This window comes from Mercenaria mercenaria, chromosome 6 (genome assembly GCF_021730395.1).
Source record: "Mercenaria mercenaria strain notata chromosome 6, MADL_Memer_1, whole genome shotgun sequence".
NCBI lineage: Eukaryota > Metazoa > Mollusca > Bivalvia > Venerida > Veneridae > Mercenaria > Mercenaria mercenaria.
In genome coordinates, this window is record NC_069366.1 from 57,833,752 (window position 1) to 57,860,544 (window position 26,793).

Consider the following 26,793-nt stretch of genomic DNA (forward strand, 5'->3'; position numbering starts at 1 on the left):
AAATTGTGTTATCCCCAAATGGAGCAAACACAATGTGTTTTTTCACCATCTATAGTCTGTAATATCCTTACACTACCTTCTCAAGTTAATCAAGAGGATTTCTCACAACAGTATCCTATGCTTGCCTTAGTTTGATATGGAAAATCTATAATATTTAAGATTTTGCAAACATCTTTCCCGTACAGTTTTCATCCAGTGTTTTGTGGTAGCCAGCCTTTCTGTACTTTCAGTACTTTGATTTCTAAAACAGGTATATAAAACTGGGAATGAGTACCTTTAACATTACTTGGTGGTAATAAAAGGGATGGGATGCCAATAAGAAATGAATGGCAGAACTGAATTAATTATTTATCTTCAACTTAAAAAGCAACCTTAGTTTATAAGCCGGAACCAAATTAATCATAGATAAAAAATACTGAGTGAACATCACATCAGATGCCAAATTTCAGGAGTGGTGACATAGTAAACATAGTTATGAAATATTGGCTTCATGAGTGCACCAACACAGTATAGGTTATATGGCGCCAAACAGGACTACAAATTTTGGTTCCACATCTCATTTACATCGGAATAAAAACATGAGGTATGGAATCAAAATTTGCATACCTGCTGGAATCACAGAGTTACTGCAAAACCAAGTGTTAAGACCCTATTAGTTGCCTCTTATGATCATGCAAGGGTAAGGCAGTGGTTCCAATTCTTTTCATACACAGATCGTCCCAGAACCACATGGGGCATCACAAACAAATAAATTTTACTCATTTTTAATCCCCCGCCGTGGCGGAGGGATTATAGGAATGGTCTGCGTCCTTCCTTCCGTCCGTCCTTCCGTCCGTAACACTTTCGTGTCCGCTCCATATCTCCTAAACCCCTTGAAGGATTTTCATCAAACTTAGGTCAAACGATCACCTCATCAAGACGATGTGCAGAACCCATGAGTCAGCCTTGTCGGTTCAAGGTCAAGGTCACAACTCAAGGTCAAAGGTTTGAGCCTGCCATTTTGTGTCCGCTCTATATCTCCTAAACCCCTTGAAGGAATTTTATAAAACTTGGGTCCAATGATCACCTCATCAAGACGATGTGCAGAACCCATGAGTCAGCCATGCCAGTTCAAGGTCAAGGTCACAACCCAGGGTCAAATGTTTGAGCCTTCCATTTTGTGTCCGCTCTATATCTCTTAAACCCCTTGAAGGAATTTTATAAAACTTGGGTCAAATGATCACCTCATCAAGACGATATGCAGAACCCATGAGTCAGTCATGCCGGCTCAAGGTCAAGGTCACAACTTAGGGTCAAATGTTTGAGCCTTCCATTTTGTGTCCGCTCTATATCTCCTAAACCCCTTTAAGGATTTTCATCAAACTTGGGTCAAACGATCACCTCATCAAGGCAATGTGCAGAACTTATGAGTCAGCCATGTCGTCTCAAGGTCAAGGTCACAACTGAAGGTCAAAGGTTTGAGCCTTCCATTTCGTGTCTGCTCTATATCTCCTAAACCCCTTGAAGGAATTTTATAAAACTTGGGTGAAATGATTACCTCATCAGAACGATGTGCAGAAATTATGAGTCAACCATGCCAGCTCAAGGTCAAGGTCTTAACTAAGGGTCGAAGGTTTGAGCCTTCCATTTGGTGTCCACTCTGTATCTCCTAAACCCCTTGAAGGATTTTCATCAAACTTGGGTCAAATGATCACTTCATCAAGAACTCATAAGTCAGCCATGTCAACTCAAGGTCAAGGTCACAACTGAAGGTCAAAGGTTTCAGCTCTGTATCTCCTAAACCCCTTGAAGGATTTTCATGAAACTTGGGTCAAATGATCACCTCATCAAGATGTTGTGCAGAATTCATGAGTCAGCCATGTCAGTTCAAGGTCAAGGTCACAGCTAAAATCAAAGGTTTACCCTTTCACTATCCATAACAGTGGCGGGGGATTTAGCTGTCTTTCAGACTGCCATGTTTTATTCATTTTGCACATTTATGCCGCATTTTCACATTTTAGTGAACACGTGTATTAAAATGACGATTGACATACATTTTGTAATCTAGAACGGAACTTCACCAGGGAAGGTCAAGCAAGTTTTTTATGTAACGTTGAAATAACTATAAACTATGCGTTGTTTTTCTAAGATAAGAAGTATTGAAGAAATGTGACCGGGACACAATGGAAGATAAATCACCACATGTTTGATATCCGTAGTACTCATTTACCGAACTGCGTTTTTTAAGTATGAAATGCGTGATTGAAACGGGTTAGTAAATTTTCCTCTTCATGACCATGGTTCTAATAGAATACCTATGGGTAGGGTATAACATGTACAGAGGCATTTTCTTTCTGGTCTGGCGCCAGTGGGACTGGTCAGCAAGGGGTTACTCTTAAAATGTGACTGGGTGGGGTATTAAGACATATGTCTACTGGTGATATTCTAGTTAAGCAGCTCTATTAAGTTTGGCAAGGTGCCTACTGCTTCAGGTAGATACTGCTATTTAAATGACTGAAAAAAATGTTAAAAAAGACTTTGAATACACAGGCTATTTGTTTTACAAGATTGGACACTGAAATTGACACTCCCAAACAATATATGATAACCACCTACCTATCAATCTATGGTATCCATAGATTGCATGCTATGGTCTGTAACCATTCTGTCAAATGACACTATTCCAGATAACTGACATTTAGGTTTTAACAAGAAATTAATAACTTTCTTACGTACATCATTTTTTTCTTCTGTGGAACAATATGCCATCTTCAGGCAGATCTGTGTACTGGATACGCTTTCATCCACATGAAACTGGATTATTACTAAATGAGGACTGTATACTATGAAACTATATGTATCAATTATAATACCTAGGACTTGCCTGGTACAGAACAAGTATCCAGCTCATGGTGATGTTCCATGTGTCAATTTATATAAGGAAAATTGATGGTAAAAACACATTTTTAGCTCACTTTAAACAAGGGCTCATATAGGTGGATGGTCCGGCGTCCTTTGTCATTTGTTTATTGTCCGGCGTCAAAAATTTAACTTAAACATTTTCTTGTCTGAAACTACTTGTCAGAACTATACCAAACTTGGTCTTTAGCATCCTGCCAAGGTCCACTCTCAAATTTGTTCAAATGGGGGCACTTAGCCCCTTTCATAGAGGTCACTAGGGCTTAAAATAGAAAAACTTTATAAGACTTCTTCTCATGAACTGCTGGATGGATTTTCCTCAAACTTGGTCTGTAGCATTATTGTAAGGCCCTCTCTCAATTTTTTTTCAAATTTGAGCACTTTGCCTCTTTAAGGGGCCACTAGAGCTAAAAATAGAAATATCTTTAAATGACTTCTTCTCATGAACTGCTTGATGGATCTTTAGCAGACTTGGTCTGTAGCATCATTGTAAGGTCCTTACCAGAATTTTCACAAATGGGGGCACATGGCCCCTTTTAGGGGCTGCTAGAGCTAAAAATAGAAATACCTTTCAATAACTTCTTCTTATGAACTGCTTGATAGATCTTCATTTAACTTGGTTTTTAGCATAAGTGTAAGGTCCTCTCTAAAAGTTTATTCAAATGAGGGCACTTGACCCCTTTTAGAGGCCACTTGAGCTAAAAATAGAAAAACCTTTATATGACTTCTTCTAATGAACCACTGGATGGATCTTCATCAAACTTGGTCTGTAGCATAATTGTGAGGTCCTCACTTTATTTTATTCAAACTGGGGCACTTTGCCTCTTTAAGGGACTGCTAGATCCAAAAATAGATATACCTTTAAATGACTTCTTCCCATGAACTGCCAGATGGATCTTGATCAGACTTGGTCTGTAGTAATATTGTAAGATCCTCACTGGAGTTTTTTTTTTCAAATGGGGGCACTTGGCCCCTTTTAGGGGCAGCTAGAGGTAAAAATAGAAAAACCTTTAAACAATTTCTTCTCATTAACCGCTTGATGGATCTTCATTAAACTTGGTTTGTAGTATGCAGTGTAAAGTCCTCTCTCAATATAAGGGACAATCGAAAAGAAGGATAAGGCCCTTAACAAAATATAATATACCTGCTACCCATAATTATGTGAGTACAAAGAAAGCATTGGTAATGAACCACTTATCTTCCAGGTGCAAAAAGACGCACTTTTTAGCTTAATTAGTTATACGGAGATATAACTAACCACAAAACAGCATATTAATAACAACATAAAAGCATCTAGAAAATGTCCATACTATACATATAATTGAACGACGTCAAGAACACAATGTCATGTGACATCAATGTCATAACAACTCCTACAACAGAGGCGCGATGCACTACTACAGAAATTTGTTACAAATAATACAAACACTGAATCTTTCAACAGGCACAAGATAACAATACACCTGTTACAAAGGTCGAACATGCACAAAACTGCTATTTATATATCTACTATCAAAAAGAACGCCCCTGTTACATACATCCGTGGCCGAGTGGTTAAGGTCGCTGACTTCAAATCACTTGCCCCTCATCGATGTGGGTTCGAGCCTCACTCGGGGCGTTGAATTCTTCATGTGAGGAAGCAATCCAACTGGCTTACGGAAGGTCGGTGGTTCTACCCAGGTGCCCACTCGCGATGATATATTACACTGAGGGGCACCTGGGGTCTTCTTCCACCGTTAAAGCTGGAAAGTCGCCATATGACCTATCATGTGTCGGTGCGACTTTAAATCAAACCTGTTACATACAACCAATCACTGGAAATGATACCACTGGGAACACATTCTAACTACTAGACCAACTCCTCATAGAAATCAGGGGGAAACATTAGAGTAGGAGTATCCCAGAAAGCCATGTAAAAGCCAAATACCGGCTCTGGCACCGGCACCGGCACCAACTGGCACCAGAGAGTATATAAGCAGAATGCAGCGTCACACTGCACATAATGCAAACCAAACTTGCCTAGTCATTACGGTCAAGTCCTCTGAAGAAGTTCACAACTGCTGAACGAAACCAGTCAGGGAAGATCTCTAACCAACAAGAGAGCATGTCCTCCATGGCTCACATCCAGCCACATCATACCCTTAACAAAATATATTGTTCGCTTTCTATAAAAAAAAAAGAATTGAACAGGTTGCTTTTAGACAAGATGGTGTTAATAGCATACTTTAAGTCAATAGGAGTATTATGATACCTCTTGTACCAGTACAGGACCCATATTCACCAGCATTCTAATTATGTCTCCCACCACACAGCGTTGTAAGAGACATATTGATTTACTCCTGTCTGTGTGTCTGTCTGTCACAAATCTTGTCCACACTCTTTAAGTCGAACATTTCTCATCCGATCTTCACTAAACTTGAACAAAATGTTTGTGCTAATAAGTCCTCGGCCAGTTCCATAACTAGCCAGTTCGGCTCAGTCACTTAAGAATTATGGCCCTTGAAACTTGTTTTTGATAATCAAAGCACTGAAAGTCTGATAAGGCAGTTGTGGAAGACATGCGCTTTTCACAAAAGCAGCTTTAGTTTACTAGTTTACTAGTTAAAATCCAAACCTTTCTGTTTTCTTGGAGTTCGGTAATAGGTGATAATATTGTACAAAAACTTTGCATGAATATGGAACTATATTTTAGTACCACACAGTATTATGGCGTTTCTATAAATAAACAATCAGTAGCATACTCATTTTAAAATAAATTTATTAAAAAAGATGTGCAAGGTTAGAGAATAGTTGGCTTGTTGGCACAGAGGATGAGTGGATGGAAAAACGCTCATTTTGTAGTGATACTTTTGGAGGTTTGAATCTTCCATCCGTCCAAGAAGGTTTTTTTTACTTTGCATACCAGTAAGGTTATTTTCTCCAGTTTCTAATCCATTCTTTGTTCTTGTTTTTGTATAAAAACAGCAGCATTTTAAAATAAATCAGAACAGAAGTTATTGCAGGGCAATGCTATTTAAATTGAAGTATATGATTGTCTGATACAGTTTATAGAACTAACCTGTTGTGCTTTAAAATATCACAGGAAAGCTTGTATGTGGTAATAATGGCATGTATGTCAACTAATGAAAAAGTTGGAACTTGATCATTAACTTACTTCATTTGTCTTTGTTAAACCTAATTGATAAGTAAGAAATTAAATACAGTTTTAAAAATGAAATGAAAACAAGAGGGCCCTGAAGGCCCTGTATCGCTCACCTGACCTAATTCTAACCCCAGATAAGTTAGAATCTAAGTTGGCCTTGATTGATTCAAACTTGACCTAAAGATCATCAAGAATAACATTCTGACCAAGTTTCATGAAGATATGGTCATAGTTGGCCTCCAGAGTGTTAACAAGCTTTTCATTTGATTTGACCTGGTGACCAGGTTTTTGATCCATCATGATCTAGATTCAAACTTGACCTAAAGATCATCAAGAATAACATTCTGACCAAGTTCTGTGAAGATATGGTCATAATGTGGCTTTTAGAGTGTTAAGGTAGTTCTGCACGTTTGATAAACCGGAAGTGATGGCGTAACGTCATTTATCCGGAAAACGTAGAATAAAGCCTGGATTTGGCGTACGGATATGAAAATAATTTTATGAATTAATGACAACATGTGAGTAAATTTATTAAAATAGCACTGTTACTATATTTCTTAAGTCAAAATATGATATTAAAACATATGACACGTTGAATAATTCAAAATAAGGCCTCAAAATTAGCGTGAAATATTCGGTTCCCTTTAATCATGGTCGAATATCTCAAAAATAAGCACACGGACCTATACATTTTATTTCACTGCAATAAAGGTCATATGTTTATTTACTACTGTGAGAAGTTTCATCAAAATCTACATTGTAGAAAAATTTCTATTCATGCAAATGTTATGAAAATTATGATTTTCTCATAGACTTCCATTATGAAAAATTGCGTTTAGGTCCAATTTTTTCAAATCAGTCTAGCAAAAAATCAAGCACACGACCCCATCTTTTTTATTTGCTGAATTTTCTAGGTATATTTTGAAGTTTTGAAAAATCGGAATTTAATCAAATTCTACATTGTAGAAAAAAATTTGATCCAAACTTGCAGAACTACCTTAACAAGCTTTTCATTTGATTTGAACAGTTTTCTGGTGACCTAGCTTTTGACCCCACATGACCCAGATTAAATTTTGACCTAGAGGTCATCAAGAAACATTCAGATCATTTTTCATGAGTTTTAAACTTAAACTTAGGTGTCTAGAGTGTTAACAAGCTTTACCTTTGATTTGAACTGGTGACCTAGTGTTTGACCGCCACCTGACCAAGATTGGAAATTGACCTAAAGATCATCAAGATTAACATTCTGACCAAGTTTCATTAAGATATGGTCATAATATGGCTCAATGCGATACTAGTCTATCTGCTTCTATTTCTATATACACTAGTTTCACGTTTAGCCCACGAAATGTGGCCTCTAGAGTGTTAACTAGTTTTTTCTTTGATTTGACCTAGTGACCTAGTTTTTGACCCCACATGACCCAGATTCGAACTTGACCTAAAGATCATCAAGATTAACATTCTGACCAAGTTTCATGAAGATACAGTCATAAATCTGGCCTCTAGATTGTTAACTAGCTTTACCTTTGATTTGACCTGGTGACTTAGTTTTTGGCCCCACCTGACCCGGATTTGAACTTGACCCGAAGATCATCAAGATTCACATTCTTACCAAGTTTCATTAAGATAGGTTCGTAAATGTGGTCTCTAGTGTTAACTAGCTTTTCCTATGATTTGACCTGGTGACCTAGTTTTTGACCTCACTTAACCCAGATTTGAACTTGACCTGAAGATCATTAAGATTAACATTCTTACCAAGTTTCATTAAGATAAATTATGGTCATAAATGTAGTCTCTAGAGTGTTAACTAGCTTTTCCTTTGATTTGACCTGGTGACCTAGTTTTTGACCCCACCTGACCCAGACTGGAACTTGACCTAAAGATCTTCAAGATTAACATTCTGACCAAGTTTCATTAAAACATTCTGACCAAGTTTCATTAAGATATGGTCATAAATGTGGCCTCTAGAGTGTTAACTAGCTTTTCCTTTTATTTGACCTGGTGACCTTGTTTTTAATCCCACATGACCTAGATTCGCAGTTGACCTAAAGATCATCAAGGTTAACATTCTGACCAATTTTCATGAAGATAACTCATAAATGTGGCCTCTAGAGTGTTAACAAGCTTTTCCTTTGATTTGACCTGGTGACCTAGTTTTTGATCCCACCTGATCCATATTTGAACTTGACCTAAAGATCATCAAGCTTAACATTCTGACCATGTTTCATTAACATATGGTCATAAATGTGGCATCTAGAGTGTAAACAAGCTTTTCCTTTGACTTTTTGACCTGGTGACCTAGTTTTTGACCTCGCATGATCCAGATTTGAACTTGACCTAAAGATCATTAAGATTAACATTCTGACCAAGTTTCATAGAGATATTATCATAAATGTGGCCTCTAGAGTGTTAACAAGCCTTTCCTTTGATTTGACCTGGTGACCTAGTTTTTGACCCCAGATGACCCAATATCAAACTCTTCCAAGATTTTATTGAGGGTAACATTCTGACCAAGTTTCATTAAGATTGGGCTAAAATTGTGACCTCTGGTATGTTAACAGTCAAATTGTTGATGAGGGATGAAGGACAACTGACGACGACGGACGAAGGACACAGGGCAATCACAAAAGCTCAGGTGAGCTAAAAAACTTATGGGTCTTGGAATCAAACATCCCGATGAAAATGTACGAAACGGGCTGCGTAACCACTCAACCAAGGAAGAATTAGTGTTTACATCGGAAACGTTGTTAAAGGACTTAATCTGATGTTATTCTTTTATTTGTTTACATTTTAAATGCCATAATATTGTGCGATACATATAACACAAAAATGTAAAAATGTCGGCAAAATATATGCATCGTACACAAACTTCTGGTATTGTTTGAATTTCTGACCCAGTATGGGCCCAATACAGTGTGTTAGCACGGAGGAAAATTCTGCTTTTTGGAAGCCAGTGAATAGATGAACAAAAGCACAACAGTTTTTTCAAACAATATTTTATTTATACAACAGAAAACAATTAAAGCCTCAGTCACAAAAATAGTTCACATAACCAGTCTAGATCACAATATTTCATGATTAAATAAAGAAACTATTTACATCAAACAATTAAAACATGTGCAATATAAGTTTACATGAATTATGTATAAATGCACATAATATGGTAACTTCCTGCAGAAAATGTGTGAAACTGATACTGAATTAAGGCTATTGTGTAACTGATATTGAAATTTTATTACGCCACATTACTAAATACGCATACTGATTATGTTAGTTGGTTTTAAAATAGAAAAGCAGCTTGGAGGGCAAAAAAAAAAAACAACCCAAAAAGCAGTCAATTCAAGTTGCCCCTTTTATATTTTTATTTAAATTTATTTGCTGCAAACTCATAAATATTCTTTTTTTCATGGATTTCACATTTGCATCAGTCCTTAAAATGAAGTTGAAAGGAACATACAAAATTCCTATTAATTTTAATCTTCTAAAGTTGTGTTTCTACCCAGGTGCCTGCCTATGATGGGGTCTTCATCCACCATCAGAAGCTGGAAAGTCACCATAATTATGTCGGTGTGACGTTAAACCCAACTAAAACAAAAAAATTGGGCCTCGGATGTTTTATCAGTACAACAGGTAAACCTGTCCTTATAGACCACCTTTGAGAAATGAACAAAATTGGTTCTTTGTTAATGAGTGGACTCTCAAAATAGGTTGTGGTTAAATTGGTAAAAAATGGTAACTTTTCAAAGCAGGAATTATGCTTGTAGTCAAAATTCAAAGGTGGTCTGAACTACAGACTTGACTGTATTGAAGTTGATACAGACTGACCTATGAGGAATGAATACTTCCTACAAAGGCAAATATTTTCTTCCCTGTGTTGGTGGTTAATACGCATTAGTGCATTAGATGTATTATTTAGTTGTAGAGAGGTTGAGCTGCTATACGTCGTTTTCGGCTTAGGAAAGTTGGAAAATTAAAATCTCTCTAAAACTACTTCCTGAAAACACAATCCAGTTAGCAGTGAATTATTGTGACCCCAATATTTCCTTATTCAGAGTGGCTGACACATTATATTCATAGAGCAGCTCCCAGGGACACAATTAATTTCTTATTAGAGTGGAGCCATTCTAGTTTTAGCAATTTACAGATTGGCCGGTGCCTGCATGTAGTCTAAACAGTCATCTAGTATCAATTAACTTTAATGGTTCATATGATTGGTATTTCCCAGAAGCCCAAATAACATTTTGTTTGGCACCAGTGATTTGCTAAATAAAGTCATATTGTTGTAATGGTGTTTAAGGTACTGCTGCAAAGTGGACAACCTGGTGCCGCAGTAACATGGGCAATGTTAATGGTGTTAAAGTTGTCAAGGTCAAATGGATAACTTGAATTGACTGTTTAAGATTCCCACATTACAAAAAAGCCTTCTGCTTAAAGTTTTTTTCAGATTTATATGTTTCAAGCTTAATACATAAATGGACAGGACCAGGTTTGTGATGTGATATGAAATATTATACATCTAACATAAAGACAGGAATGAGATTCATTTTAGCTCGACTATCCGAAGAATATGTAGAACTATTGGACTAACCCATTTGTTGGCGTCCAGATTTTTTTGTATGTAAATTGGTATCGCAGTAACCACTTATGGGAATGGAGTGAAACTACATATATTCACTGTGATAAACTGACTTACATTGCACAGGTTCTGAAACTCTGTTTTTTTTTCTTCAAAATTATGTCCCTTTTTTTCAACTTGTATTAACTATTTATTCAATTGACAGACTGTTGAGTAGTCAAGAATTGCTGTCCTCCGATAGCTCTTGTTCATCATAAAAATTAGAACAAATTGCTTTAAATCATTATCTTTGAGGTATTGACCTTCATTTTCAAACTAATTTTACTATTTATTTGTCAATGTTAAATAATGCTGCAGTGGAGCATTGTCTTGCATTGTCTGCCGGATTTAATCGAGTTTGTGTACAATATTATGGAGCTGGTACTTATTGAACTATTGACACTTCTAATTGATGTTAACATTTCCATTTCTAGCACTTGTGAAGTAGCAGTTCAAAGTGTAGTAGTAAGTTGTATGCAGTTTTTTGTGTGGAGTAATATTCTTAAGTGCTGGCATAATCTTACACTGAATTTCAAAAAGCAGGCAATTTCTTTACTGAAAAAGTCTTAAGAAAATAGTACCAGAAAGTAGTGCTTTGTCTTCACAAAATGACCCTTTTTGCATTATCACACAGTCATACTTAATGTAGCAGACATATTTAACAAATTGTATATCACACATAATATGTTACATACTGAAATACAAGTAATTTCCAAAATAAAAAATTCTTTTTAGAAAATAAAAATTATGAAAGCTTAATCAAATTTCATAATACAAATGGTAAGAATATTCTAAAAGCTCCTTTTATAGACATTCATATTTTTAACAACTTTGAATATGTATAAGTGAAAAAAATTCTTTTAAGATAATGCATCCATAAAGGACAAACCACCATTTCTTTGCACTTTGATTTACTTACTCTCACATGTCATATCTGTTTTGACATTCTTTGGCCAGTAATGTTGTTCATAAAATGACTGTGGACCACATTAAATGCTTAGCTAACCTCAAGATATTGAAGCTGGAGAGAGCAGCATGTTTCTTCTGTACATGGCTTTCAGTAACCAAAGAATGTTTAAATCTCGTACAAAGGCAATGTATTCAAACAAAATTGCACATTGTTTATTATGGGTGCACTACCTTATAAGAAAATACTGTAACTGTCGAACATTTAATTATAATTATTACTTTTTTCAAAAATTATAATGGCAGTTCAGCTTTCAGGTAGTTTGGCCTACACAGTACTCTGTTTCAGTACTAAGATCTATTATACATTAAATAAAAAGCCTTATTAACAGCATCAATATTCAAATAATAACGATAAAATGATTAGAGCATCATATTCTTAAAGGGGCATGACACCAGATCTATATTCATAATTTAAAAGTAAAGGAAACTGGTACTTTAGATACAGTCTGTAAAACATATAACTTTTCTCAAAAGTGTTAAGCCACTAAAATGAAATGCAAATTAAGCTGAACTTTTAACTTAACTTAAATAAAATCTTATGAAAATCTGGATTTTTTTGTGGTTACTATACAATGCTGTCTTTTTTATTTTTATTTTTTCTTTTAATGAAATTTTGAGATATGTAGGCATGCCCCTTTAAGTATGGAAATCATTATGACCTTATTTCAACAAAATTTTGTACATTTTCAACATGAGGTAAAAACGATATGGCACTACAACAGATAACTGGCACATACATTTTTAGCTCGACTGTTCGAAGAATAGTCTAGCTATTCTACTCACCCTGGCGTCGGCGTCACACCTTGGTTAAGTTTTTGCTTGCAAGTACATACAGCCATCATTTAAAGGCATATAGCTTTGAAACTTATTTATTCTTTTTCTAGGTCAATTACCAACCTCACTGGGTCAAGTTCCGTAACTCTGACATGTATTTTGAGCAAATTATGCCCCCTTTTGGACTTAGAAAATTCTGGTTAAAGTTTTACATGCAAGGTACTATCTCCAAAACTAATGCAGATATTGAATTGAAACTCCACATGACTGTGTCTTCAGGGTTATAAAACTAGTTGATAGCAGCAAGTCTCATAACTCTGATATGCATATTGGTCAAATTATGTCCCCTTTTGAACTTAAAACTCTTTTGATATTTAACATTTTGGGTAATATTTTCCTGCTTCTGGGACAATATTTCGAATAGTCGAGCTTTGCTGTCTTACGGACAGCTCTTGTTATTCCAGAGCATTCTTTAAAACAGTCATATCTGCAGTATTTTGCTGAAAATTTATATATTTGAAAAAGAAAAGATTGCTGCAGATTTTACTTAAATTCTATATATTTGAAAAGAAAATGACAAGCAAATAAAAGTTTTAAAAACTTTAAATGAAAATCACTGTTCATCCATTAACAATGCTGAAAGACTTTTCAAAACTCAACCACTGTTAAGAAAGAATACTATAGCAGAAAGTTAAGAAAATAGGCAATTTTGAACATGTTTACGTGGTTATGACATAATGTCATACATTTTTCATAAACGCAGAGCTAAATTATTATATCTACATCATCTGTCTGGAACACTCACACACAACAATTTTGCTGTAAAAGAAAAAATTTTCAAGAGAAAGTTTGAATGAAAACTACAAAAAACATCAAATGTCTGTGCAGTGATATTTTTGCATTGGGATGTTTTTTTTTGCTTGCTGCCATGACAGCTTGTTGAAAGAAAATCTTTATATAGTCAACTAGTATTTAAGTAAATTTTGGAAAATGCCAAAACAACAAATTTAAAGCAGTTTTATCAAGACGATGTACATAATGAATATAAATGTCTGTATGTTACTTAATATATATATATATACGTACACATCGCCCTTTCATTCCCTGATCATAAAATATTTTAACAATTCAAAGCCGGCTGTAACCTTTTCTCTAACTCTTGAAAATTTTGCTTTTGGGGTCAGTCAGTAGTAAAAAAAACTAACAATTTGAATGATAAATATGCATGTGTATATGAAAATATGACAGATGTGTGTACATGCTAAGAGATAATAACTACAATATTTACATATTAATAGATATATATATTAATAGATTTTTATACAAAAGATACAGCTATTTATTGAGGTATTTAATGAAATTTTCTCGCAGGGAAAGTTGGATGATTCAGATGCACCGGTATTAAGGTAAAATTGAAAAGAAAACATTGCTTATAGAATTCCAAACACTATGTTGAATTTGTACATGTGACTTTAAGGGAGTTCTGCATGTCTGATAAATCAGAAATAATGGCATATCATCATTTATCCTTATAACAAAGAATAAAGCCTTGACTTGGCATACTGAAATGAAAATCATTTTATGAATTAATGTCAACCTGTGAGTAAACCTATTAAAGTGGCAATATTAATTTATGCTGTAAGTATCAAAAATAAAAAAAATAATTTTAACAATTTGGATTTAGAAAAATAATCCTGAGCAGTTTGTTTTAGGGAAATATTAGGTTTCCTGTCTTCATTTACTATTTTAATTTAAATTAAAAGAAACGAGCTGTCACTATTAGTGAAAAATGCCCCCGAAGCATGCCCAAGAATGCTACTGTTGTCTGTGCAAAATATGCTAGAATAGTTTAGGTATGAATCATTTTATGACCTTGACCTTGACCTGAGAGACCCAAATCATAATTTTGACACACCTCAATATGGTTAACATTTGTGTCAAATTATTTTCAAATCCCTTGATAAATTGCAGAGTTATGGACCAGACAAGAAACAGACCATGTTAACCCTTGACTTATAAGTGTATTTTGACCTTGGAGCTAGGTGTCTGGGTCTTGTGCATGACACTTCATCTCATTATAGGGAACATTTATGCCAAGTAATTTTAAGATCCCTTCAGCAATGGTAGAGTTATGGACCAGACAAGAAACAGACCATGTTAACCTTTAATCTCTACGTGTGACCTTGACCTTAGAATAGAGGCAGGGGTCTGGATCTTGAGCATGACACATCTCATTATGGGGAACATGTATGCCAAGTAATTTCAAAATCCCTTGATAAATGGCGGAGTTATGAACCAGATACGAAACAGACCCTGTAAACATTTGACTTCTAAGTGTGTCCTTGACCTTGGAGCTAGGGGTCTGGGTCTTGAGCATGACACATCATCTCATTATGGTTAACATTTATGCGAAAGTATTTTAAAATCCTTTCATGGAGGGCAGAGTTATGGACCGGACACAAAACAGACCCTATTAACCTTTGACCTTGACCTTAGAGCTAGGGGTCTGGGTATTGCGCTTGACACATTGTCTTATTATAGTGAACATTTATGCCAAGTTATTAGTGTCTTATTCAAATCCTTATGATGCAGAGTTACATCGACAAGAATTTACATGACGCATGCATGCACTGACACACACACACACAGATAGACAGTGCGATTTTAATATACCCACCTTCGGAGGCATAAAAATCAGACTCAGTGTCTTTACTTACTGTTTGAATTTGGAATAGAAAAAAAAGACTCAGTGTCTTTATTCACGGTTTGAATCTGGAATAGAAAAATCAGACTCAGTGTCTTTATTCACTGTTTGAATTTGAAATAGAAAAATCAGACTCAGTGTCTTTATTCACTGTTTGAATTTGAAATAGAAAAATCAGACTCAGTGTCTTTATTCACTGTTTGAATTTGAAATAGAAAAATCAGACTCAGTGTCCTTATTCACTGTTTGAATTTGAAATAGAAAAATCAGACTCAGTGTCCTTATTCACTGTTTGAATTTGAAATAGAAAAATCAGACTCCGTGTCCTTATTCACTGTTTGAATTTGAAATAGAAAAATCAGACTCCGTGTCTTTATTCACTGTTTGAATTTAAAATAGAAAAATCAGACTGGATATCTATATTCACTGTTTGAATTCCGATTAAGAAAAATATTTGGACAGGCTAATATCTTTATTAGTCCCCTACTGGTTGAAAACCAGTTTTGGGGACTATAGGAATGCTCTTTTCCGTCATTCCGTCATTCCGTCTTTTCTGTCATTCCGTCATTCCGTCATTCTGTCATTCCGTCATTCCGTCCGTCCGCAATTTCGTGTCCGGTCCATAACTCTGTCATCCATGAAGGGATTTTAATATTACTTGGCACAAATGTTCCCCATGATGAGACGACGTGTCATGCGCAAAACCCAGACCCCTAGCTCAAAGGTCAAGGCCACAATAGGAGGTCAAAGGTCAACAGGGCTTTTTTCCTGTCCGGTCCACAACTCTCCCATCCTTGAAGGGATTTTAATATTACTTGGCACAAATGTTCCCCATGATGAGATGATGTGTCGTGCGCAAATCCCGGACCCCTAGCTCAAAGGTCAAGGTCACAATTGGAGGTCAAAGGTCAACAGGGCTTTTTTCCTGTCCGGTCCATAACTCTCCCATCCATGAAGAGATTTTAATATTACTTGGCACAAATGTTCCCCATGAGGAGACGACGTGTCATGCGCAAAACCTGGACCCCTAGCTTAAAGGTCAAGGTCACAATTGGAGGTCAAAGGTCAACAAGGTTTTTTTCCTGTCCGGTCCATAACTCTCCCATCTATGAAGGGATTTTAATATTACTTGGCACAAATGTACCTCATAATAAGACGATATGTCATGCACAACTTTCAGACCCCTAGCTCAAAGGTCAAGGTCACACTTAGCAGTCAAATGTTAACATAGCATGAACAGGGTCTGTTTCGTGTCCGGTCCATAACTCTGACATTCATTAAGGGATTTTAATATTACTTAGCACAAGTGTTCCCCATGATGAGACGACGTGTCATGCGCAAATCCCGGACCCCTAGCTCAAAGGTCAAGGTCACAATTGGGGGTCAAAGGTCAACAGAGTTTTTTTCCTGTCCCGTCCATAACTGCCATCCATGAAGGGATTTTAATATTACTTGGCACAAATGTTTCCCATGATGAGACGACATGTCATGCGCAACACCCAGTACCCTAGCTTAAAGGTCAAGGTCACACTTTGAGATCAAAGGTCAAGAGGATTTTTTTCCTGTCCGGTCTATAACTTTGTCATGCAAAGCAGGATTTAGATATCAGTTGGCACAAATATTCCCCTGGATGAGACAACATGTCATGCGCAAGAACCAGGTCCCTAGGTCTAAGGTCAAGGTCATATTTAGAAGTCAAAGGTCAAATTCAAGAATGACTTTGTATGGAACATTTCTTCTTCATGCATGGAGGGATTTTGATGTAACTTGGACCAAATGTTCACCACCATGAGGCACCCTTGTTTTTAGAATTACATCCCTTTGTTGTTACTATAAATAGAATTTATTGTAACTTTTTTATTACTGGCAGTAGAGAAAAATCGAAACCACTTTTCTGTGGTACAGCATGCATGTTACATCCAATTTTTAGGTGTATTTTGACCTATCTCTACCTGGTAAAGAGTTTCTTGTGGACTATAATTATTATTAATTTTTTTTTTTTTTTTTTTTTTTTTTTTTTTTTTTTTTTTTTTTTTAAAGATTAATTTCCCTTTGTTGTTACTATAAATAACTTACATGATAACATTTTTATAATCAGCCAAAAAAATTCAATATGAAAACAACTGTGGGTTTTTATATATGCACATTTTAATCCAAGTGTGTTGTTATAATGTTATAACATATTGTATATGTAGTACAATATTGTTCATACATCATTGACAGATATCAGTTCATTATGTTATACTGCAGTAGAAAAAATTAGGTGCCTTCCAGTAGGGGACTTTGTATTGCATGGCAATACTTCATTCACTTGTTCAATCTATTTTGATTTGAATTTAAAGAAATAAGAAGACTCATTTAATGCCTTTATGCATTGTTGGAATTTGAATTCAAAGAAATAATCAGACTTACTTCGATATTGAATAAAGAGAAATAATTTAACTCAATTAATGTCTTTATTCATTGTTTGAAATTGAATGTAGAGTAATAATCATATTAACTTTATGACATTTATTTTATACAGCTGCCACAGAAATTGATATATTTGTTAATGTGGGGGAGAAAATTTAGATTTGTATTCTTGTCAATTCATTAATTCAGTTCATTAGCATTTCTAAAATATAATTACAGGTTGGCTTGACAATGACTGATATTGAAATGTGGCATATTTACGAGGGCAAAAGACAATATAAAATGAGGACAGTTGTGTTTACAAATTATTTCACTTAACTGGCAGTAGGCAGTAGATTTTAAATATAAGTATGAAATCTGTACTTATCACTTTCATATTGTGTTGCATCTGTGCTAGTAGAAATTTTGATCAGCATTCCTGTTCTATTCAAACTGATCTATCACCAAACAACAAAGGAACAACATCTTTACCAGCAATCTACCTGTTATTACTTGTTGTCCCCCTTTAAAAAATAATTTCTTTTGTAAAGAAATAAGAATAAACAACTGCTGAAAACTAAACTTATGTTATACATAGTCAAGTGAAATTTCAGCACTAGGACATTATTGTAAATGCATCAGAAGGAATATACATATATGTAACATTTCTTTGAAAGTGGTGAGCTTTAAGAGGGGCTGCATTGTCCAGATGTATGGCCCCTTTTTGTGTCCTTTTCTGGAGTCCAGTACATAATGGTGATCAGTCAATTGACAGTTGTTTTGTAGGGAAATATACATTATGCAGATATTATAATTTTGCTCCAGTTTTGATGTAAAACAAATTTGCTTTCTGTGATTTGGTGTTGTTTGAAATATTTTAAATGAATTTCTGTTAATATATGCTACTTTAGTTTTGTTTACGATAACATTATATCTTAATATACCGTAATAATGTTCTGATAAGCTTCTTGCTGATTCATCTTAAACTAGAAAGTGAAAAATATCACAGAAAGAGACTTAAAATAACAAAAAGTGGTAAAAACTACCAGTGTCAGCAAAAATACCCAACAGGAAACAATTGATTTTTCATTTAATACCTTATGATAATAATCATGCAAAAAGATGATAATTCCATAAAATTTTGATTCACCTATTGCCCTTAAATGGCTGTTCTTGGTTGTCTCCTTTCCCATGATGCCTTGTTGAGGTAATAATGCTAAGGATTGGTGCTGTTCTTTTTGTCAGAACACATAGAAGGCCCTTTGTGACATACATACTCTCTGCCTCATTTGCTAAGCATAGCATTTATTGAAAAATAAGTATGATATCTATGCATTCTTGCACAGCTTTTCCATGTTAATTCTTATTTACACAATGTTTATGGCAATGGACTATGAATAATATGGTAAAAACCCTCTACAGATTCTGTGTACAACTCACAGTCTGTGCCTTACTAAAATTTTCCCTTGCCCTCTATTCCACTCCCGCCAGAACATAAGGAGTTTTCTTGTATTTTACAAAATGTGTATTTCATATGCATATAACTTCTTAGACTTCATCCACTTGTTTGTTTTATAGTACATTACACTAAAGAAATTTCTCAAATTAAGAAAAAATAAAGTAATTTGGTTGGTATTCCCCTTTAAGATTTGATGTGAAAAAATGCCCTATTTTTTTCAATTTGTTGTATGACAGGAGTTATAAAGAAACTATCATAATAACAACAACTGGTAACAAACATAATAATTCAGCTAGATAATTGTACACAGTTTATATAAATTCATGGGATATTGGATTAACATGGTACAGTTTAAACTTGATATCTCAAATTTCAAGTTACCAAATTTTGACTTAAAAATGATGTTTGATGCATGCCATTGTGCTTTTGGGGCAGGACTTGAAATGGCCTTCTAGATAGCCATTTTAAGTTAAAAAATCAACATAGTCTTGTCAAAATATGTCTTTCTTTGTTGACAATATTTGAGCCGTGCCATGAGAAAACGAACATAGTGGCTTTGCGACCAGCATGGATCCAGACCAGCCTGCACATCCACACAGTCTGGTCAGGATCCATGCTGTTCGCTTTCAAAGTCTATTGCAATTAGAGAAACTGTTAGCGAACAGCATGGATACTGACCAGGCTGCGCGGATGCGCAGGCTGGTCTGGATTTATGCTGGTCGCAAAGCCACTATGTTGGTTTTCTCATGGCACGGCTCATTTATAATTCTGAGATAGCTGGAATTTTGAGATAAGCGAGTATGAGATATTGAGATATCAAGTTTCAACTGTATTTGATGAAAACTGGGGTTAAGGTTACACTTAGTTTGATAATTTTCATTTCCAGCACTTGTTTCTGCAGTCTGTCTGCTAGAAGGACATATGGGAAAGGTCAGCGTACTGCACAACTTTTCCTTGTATGTTCATATGAACCACGTCATGTGAAAAAGTCCCTTTTCATTACATTTTGTTTCCTGGGTTTTCTTGAATTTTCTTCTCAACAATGTCTTTGTCCATAAGCTACTGTTGCTGTAGACAATTTTCACAATTTCACTTCAAATCACAGTGTCTCCAGTAAATAAGTCTTCCCCAATGTTCAGTAAGTTGGCCCTTTAAATAGCACTTTTCATTTTATGTTTCAACAAATGTTTTTAGCACAAATTAATGTGTCTGTGTTTTAAAGATTAAAGTTTTACACGTTTTGATTTAAAAGAGGAGTTTCCCCATTTGGGACTGCATCCTTTTTCTCGCCAGTTTCTATGTGCTTCTGTAGAGGTTGTCCCTCATGGTGGACTGACGACCCTTTTGTGTTCATAGATAGGCTATTTGTGTGCAGAACGCTGTTCCGCGTGCTGCTTTGTCCAGATTTGAAATTCACATGCAAAAGAATGTTTCCATTTTTACGGCAGAAAGGAACATTGAGTTTTTTTATACAGCGAGTTGCAGTGAATTTCATCACTCGTCTAAATTTTTCATTGAATGCACAGTAAAGCACAAAGTTAAGTGAGAGCTCTACCCACACAAGAAAGTTTGCTATGTATTGAAGACTAAAATAGAATGATGAAGTTTTGAACTGTAGTTCTGTCTTGTCTCGACCAAACAGGGCAAAGGCAATCGGGAAATCTGAAAACGCTGATGGAATTATGCAGACGATAAACAGGAAAACGATACTGATCAGTGTAATTGTAAGTCGACGTTGTTCTCTTTGCCAGGCTGCTTCCCGATTGTTCCGAATGTGTAGCTTCTGACGCTGTTGTCCAGCTTGGTGAACAGCATATACCAAGTAGATGTTCGCAGCACTTAGAACTACCAGCGGCAGGAAGTGTATACACACACTGTATACCCAGTTGATGACGTAGAACACCGTCCCACGCCGGAATTCAGTCGAGTCTAGTATCCATAATCCATTTGGTAACATTTTCGGTTTGAAAACAAGAAATCTTGGGATGTTGAACACAGCTGCAGCGGCAACTGTCATCAGAACCTTCACTTTAGCGCTCGCCCGATCGCACGTATCTTTTGCCCAAAGGGGATGACGTACAAACAGGAACCGTTCAACTGTTAATTGTACAGTTATCCAGACGCTGGACGTTGTACAGACATTCACTAGACCTATAAATACATACGCATCAAAGATACGCCATTCGTAAGTGTATGTGTCTTTAGAAAACTCCATGTAAATAAATGAAAGCATCAGCGCGCTGAAGTCAGTACATGCAAGACCTGTCAGAGATGTGTATGGTGACTCTGGTAGCTGATTTTGTGTCAAAACCACCAAATTAATGACGTTTGTAAGCATACCAAAAATACACACAAACGGTCCAAGATGATTGTAAATTAAGTCACGTACAATCAAATGACTTGTTTCAGGCGCTGGTGCCATGGTTGTGGTTATATTGGTAAAGTTATCCATACTTTGGGTAAAATTTTCTAAACTAGAGTTAACTAAAGTCCACGACATATTGTCAGTGAAGCTTTGGGAAGTAAAGTCAGCCATTTTGTACAAGTTCTTGTATAAAGCACAACTTTTTGTAGAATTTTCTGTAGTCAGTTTACATAATTATTTTCAGGGTGAATAAAAGATATTTTCCTCCTGTTTCTTGACCTGAAATGTAAAAACGAGACTCAATTATAGACATTTTTCTTTCATAAAGACGAGGAAAATCAGTTATTGTAAAACTTTTTTTTTTCAACTTTTGTAGGGTTATGAGATCTCCAAGATGAAATAAATGATAATGTTATCTCTGTTATGAGATATGACTGTTAATTATATACCTAAATAAATTCTGTAAAAAATCAGCTTGTATTTTACAATTAAATATGAACACACAGACAAAAATTCCGTATTGTACCTTTTGAATTCCGTATTGTACCTTCCGTATTGTATGCTACCGGACTATTTTCATTAATATGCATGACACGACACATTTCTATAAATAGCGCACATAAAAACTTCACTAAGTTCCAGTTAATATCGATAAACATTGAAGATTTCGTTCAATAACAAAACAAGAATCAAAATGGTAAAGGTATATAATAAAAGGGTCATTATAACAGTAGCTGGATCTGGGACTTTGTATTCGGCTCTCGTGGATTTTGCAAGGTCGGATCACACTCGGCGCTTGCGCGCCTCGTGAGATCCGATCTAGCAAAATCCACTCGAGCCGAATACTGTATTCCAGATCTAGCTACTGTTATAATAACCCTATTGTATCAGCCCAATCGGGGAAAGCCAAGAAACTGAAATTACAAGCTGTTGTCTTCAAGTAACATTAATTTCTGTATATGTAACAAATCTGTCCATGATGTGGAATCATTAGTTATATATCCCATTACCCCATGGATACGTGTTCTTACACATTTGAGACCAGTGAAGATCCAGATCAGCCTGCACATCCGTGCAGTCTGATCAGGATCTTCACTGTTCGCTTTTCAGTCAGAAGTTCTTCTATGAATATAAGGGAACAGTGGAGATCCTGAACAGACTGCACGGATGTGCAGGCTGATCTGAATCTGCACTTGTCGCAAATGCGTAAAAACACGTATCCATGGGGTAATGGGATATTCAGTGTTCAATGACTGATAATGTTAAATCATCTGAGCACCAGTAATTGTCAGGAGTTCCACCATCTCACAAACCATTATTATCTCATTAAATGGGAAAACAATGCATTGGGGACCTGAAAAGCGCATCGTTACACTCGAAATATTGTTACAGGTGATATCAGTACATTAGGTGTCAAAGTAAAGGAAATATAGAAGGCCCGAGTCGGGACTGCAACCACAGCAATGTTACAAGCGGTATATCGGTACAAACGATATCGTTGCAAGTGGAGTTTACTGTACTTTGTTATGTCCTGACAGTTCAGAGAGGCTGAAAATAATGTTTTAAAAAAAGTTATGATCCTTATATTTCATGGTACTAAAAAGATCAACAATGATTTTGCAGTTTATTTATCTACATTTTGACTCTGTCTTTTTTAAGATCAGCAAGTAAAATGGAAGTTATGAAATGCGGTGGATTCATACGTGTGATAAATACAATTATTGCATAGAAATATATAAAAAACAGATTACAGGAAATAACGATATCAGTCAATAGTGACCATCAAACATCAAACAATACTTTGGAATTCAAACCAGTTTGTTGCAATGTTTTGAAGTCATGAATTTTTTTGTTTTATCTTTGTATTAATAACTCTGACAGTCAAAAATTAAAAGATAAGCAGATCTCTTATTGCAACTTTTTCAAAGACTAAAAATAAAAATCGGAAACCAATCGTAGTTTAATTTTAAATGGTAGCATTTTTATGTATCATGCTACGAATTTTTCGATTGTGTGGTTCATATTTATATTGAAATCATAAGCTTGTTTTTGCAAAGTATGCAAAGAATCTCTGTAAATGGTTTTTATTGAAGTTCTTTTTATGCCCCCAAAAGGCGGGTATATTAAAATTGCACTGTCAGTGCATGCGTCTGTGTAAATTCTTGTTCAGGCTGTAACTCTGCTATCCATAAAGGGATTTGAAATACCTTAATTGGCATAAATGTTCACCATAATGAGACAATGTGTCATGCGCAAGACCCAGACTCCTAGTTCTAAGGTCAAGGTCACACTGAGAGGTCAAAGATTAACAGGGTCTGTTTGGTGTCTGGTCCATAACTCTGCCATCCATGAAGGGATTTTGAAATAACTTGGCTTAAATGTTCACCATAATGAGACGATATGTCATGCTCAAGACCCAGACCCCTAGCTCCAAGGTCAAGGTCACACTTAGAAGTCAAAGGTTAACAGGGTCTGTTTCTTGTCTGGTCAATAACTCTGCCATTCACCAAGTGATTTTAAAATTAATTGGCACTCAAATGTTCCCTATAATGAGTTGATATATCATGTGCAAGACCTGACCCCTAGCTCCAAGGTCAAGGTTACCTTTGGAGAACTTTTTTTTTTTTTTTTTTTTGGTCAAAATGTTTCATACCTAAAGTATACTGGCACATTTTGCGCAAGCAACTGTATCATTCTTGGGCACGCTTCGGGGGCATTTGTCACTAATAGTGACAGCTCTTGTTTTCATTCTGTTTTTATTTGACTGAATAATTTTATAATATGAAGGTAATGAAGGTACTTTATAGATTGTCTCGGCAAGGTGACAATTTTATTCTTTTTTCATATTCGTATTTTTCAACAACAATGGATATCCTACCTCCTGTTTAGCACATGAACTAAGCTCTTTAGAGATAGTTTTTGAGATTCAGTAGAAGAAAAGCTCTTCTTTCAAGTTTGTTAATTTCTCAAGTATGTTGTCTTACAAGTACATGTGTTAGGGAATGATAAATTATTCACAGTATTTAGCTGATGGCACTGAATGACTTATGATGGTAATTAGATTTGCATTGATTACCTACCTTTCCTATGGATAATCGTATTTATACAACATTTTACACATGTTCCCAAACACCTTCACATTTGCTGCCAAATGGTAAGAGAACAACTATCTCTAAAAGTGCATTGAATAAGTAATCTTGTTTACAATTACATAATCTAGTAATTCTAGTTATAGTTATGGGATCACAGAAAATAAAGATTTTTCTGTGAATAACATCTGATATATTGAGAGCCAATGTATTTTATACCCAAATGAAATTTGCTCAAATCCGCTACATACGTAGATTGCTGCTCTGTGTAAAAAAGGAAAGAAGTAAGAAATATCTGTGCCTGAGTCAATAACACTACTCAGGAAGGACTACAATGAGTATCTGTGCATGTACAAAAAATTGAAAAAAAGAAGAATTTCTTAGTCCTTTGCAACTCATATTTTGCACTGTCAGTTTTAATTTTATTGGTTCAGAAATAGTTGTCTCATATCCCCATATAATGTACAGAACTCATCAAAAGAGGGTAGTGTTATAGTCATGACTCATGGTTCAAAGACTTGGTTGGACCCAGTTCAAACAATTTGGGCCCTGTTCACACCATGATGGCAGTGATATTTCACAGAACGAAGATATGGTCAGGCACTGTTCACACCATGATGGCAGTGATATAGTCTTGGTCAGGCCCTGTTCACAATATGATGGCAGTGAGTAAGTCACAGTAAAAAGACATGGTCAGGCATTGTTCACTCCATGATGGCAGTGATATAGTCACAGTACGAAGACATGGTCAGGCCCTGTTCACACCATGATGGCAGTGATAAAGACTTGGTCAGGCCCTGTTCACACCATGATGGCAGTGATATAGACTTGGTCAGGCTCTGTTCACACCATGATGGCAGTGATATAGTCTTGGTCAGGCCCTGTTCACACCATGATGGCAGTGATAAAGTCACAGTAAAAAGACATGGTCAGGCATTGTTCACACCATGATGGCCGTGATATAGTCACAGTACGAAGACATGATCAGGCACTGTTCACACCATGATGGCAGTGATATAGACTTGGTAGGCACTGTTCACACCATGATGGCAGTGATATAGTCACAGTATAAAGACATGGTCAGGCATTGTTCACACCATGATTGCAGTGATATAGTCACAGTACGAAGACATGGTCAGGCACTGTTCACACCATGATGGCAGTGATATAGACTTGGTCAGGCACTGTTCACACCATGATTGCAGTGATATAGACTTGGTCAGGCCCTGTTCACAGTATGATGGCAGTGATATAGACTTGAACAGGCCCTGTTCACACCATGATGACAGTGATATAGACTTGGTCAGACCCTGTTTACACCATGATGGCAGTGATATAGACTTGGTCAGGCACTGTTCACATTATAATGGCAGTGATATAGACATTGTCAGGCCCTGTTCACACCGAGATGACAGTGTTGTAGTTGTAATACAAATACTTAGTATCAAAAAAGCAAATAAAGTTTCTTTGAAGCATGAAAGTGCCAAAAACTTTAATACACACAAATACTTAATGGCAGTTGGAAGGATATAGGCAATACCATCTCTTAGCTGCAGCAGCTGGAAACAGAAAAGTAGAGATAACTGCCATTTTTTATGTAGGAAACAACAGCAGGATTCTATTGTTTTTGTTCTCATTTATTATACCTTTCAGCATTGTTTAATTAAAACTACATAGCTTAATTACTATTGCATAGTATTACTAACATTTTTTCCAGGCGGAAGAAATCTTTATATCAAAATAATATGTTCTTGATAATATTTTGTAAGTATCTTTTCTTGAAATATTGTTGTTTTATAGACATTTTATCTTTTCTCAGGAAAGGAAAAGTAGAATAAATGTACAGTCAAACCTGTCTTAAAAACTACCTGTGAAAAATGATGTCAAACCCAGCAACATTGATAGTGATATTTTTTATCACCTAAATACTGTTTAAGGGGCCTTTGTAGCTCAGAGTGGTTAAGGTGGCTGGCTTCAAATCATGTGCCCGGCTTACTGAATCAGATGTGGGTTTTAATTCTTACAGAAGGTCACTGGTTCTACACAGGTGCCTGTCCATAATGAAATAATGCTCAAAGGGACACTTGAGCCTTTCTCACCAATGAAAAGCTGGAAAGTCACCAAGTGACCTATAAATGTGTCAGTATGAGGTTAAACACCTTCCTTCCCCTTCCCTTTTAAAAACATTCTATTTAGGAATAATTTATTAAACCCAAATGAAACTTAAAAGGATTTTGTCATATCTAAGAAATAGTTTTGCTTATAGGTTTTCTTGCAGAGGTAAGTAACAAATCATAGAAAGTATCAGACAAGGAAATGAGTAAATGGTGCAGAGAGTCAGAGAGGAAAAGGTTTAAATTAATGAGAACAATATGTTATAATGGATC

At 35.8% G+C, this 26,793-nt stretch overlaps 2 protein-coding genes across 2 annotated transcripts in view; one reads left to right on the plus strand and one right to left on the minus strand.

The window, feature by feature from the left end:
* The window catches only part of LOC123548801 (probable ATP-dependent RNA helicase DHX35), a 279,137-nt gene that overhangs the window by 93,717 nt on the left and 158,627 nt on the right, over positions 1-26,793 (plus strand). The gene's annotated exons all lie outside the window — the stretch shown is intronic.
* LOC123548800 (FMRFamide receptor-like) overlaps positions 17,082-26,793 on the minus strand; it is a 30,201-nt gene continuing 20,489 nt past the window's right edge. Inside the window, exon 2 of the mRNA XM_045336344.2 lies at positions 17,082-21,596. Within this exon, the coding sequence (XP_045192279.2) occupies positions 20,184-21,488 (1,305 nt within the window). The 5' untranslated portion in view covers positions 21,489-21,596 and the 3' untranslated portion in view covers positions 17,082-20,183. The remainder of the gene's footprint in view (positions 21,597-26,793) is intronic.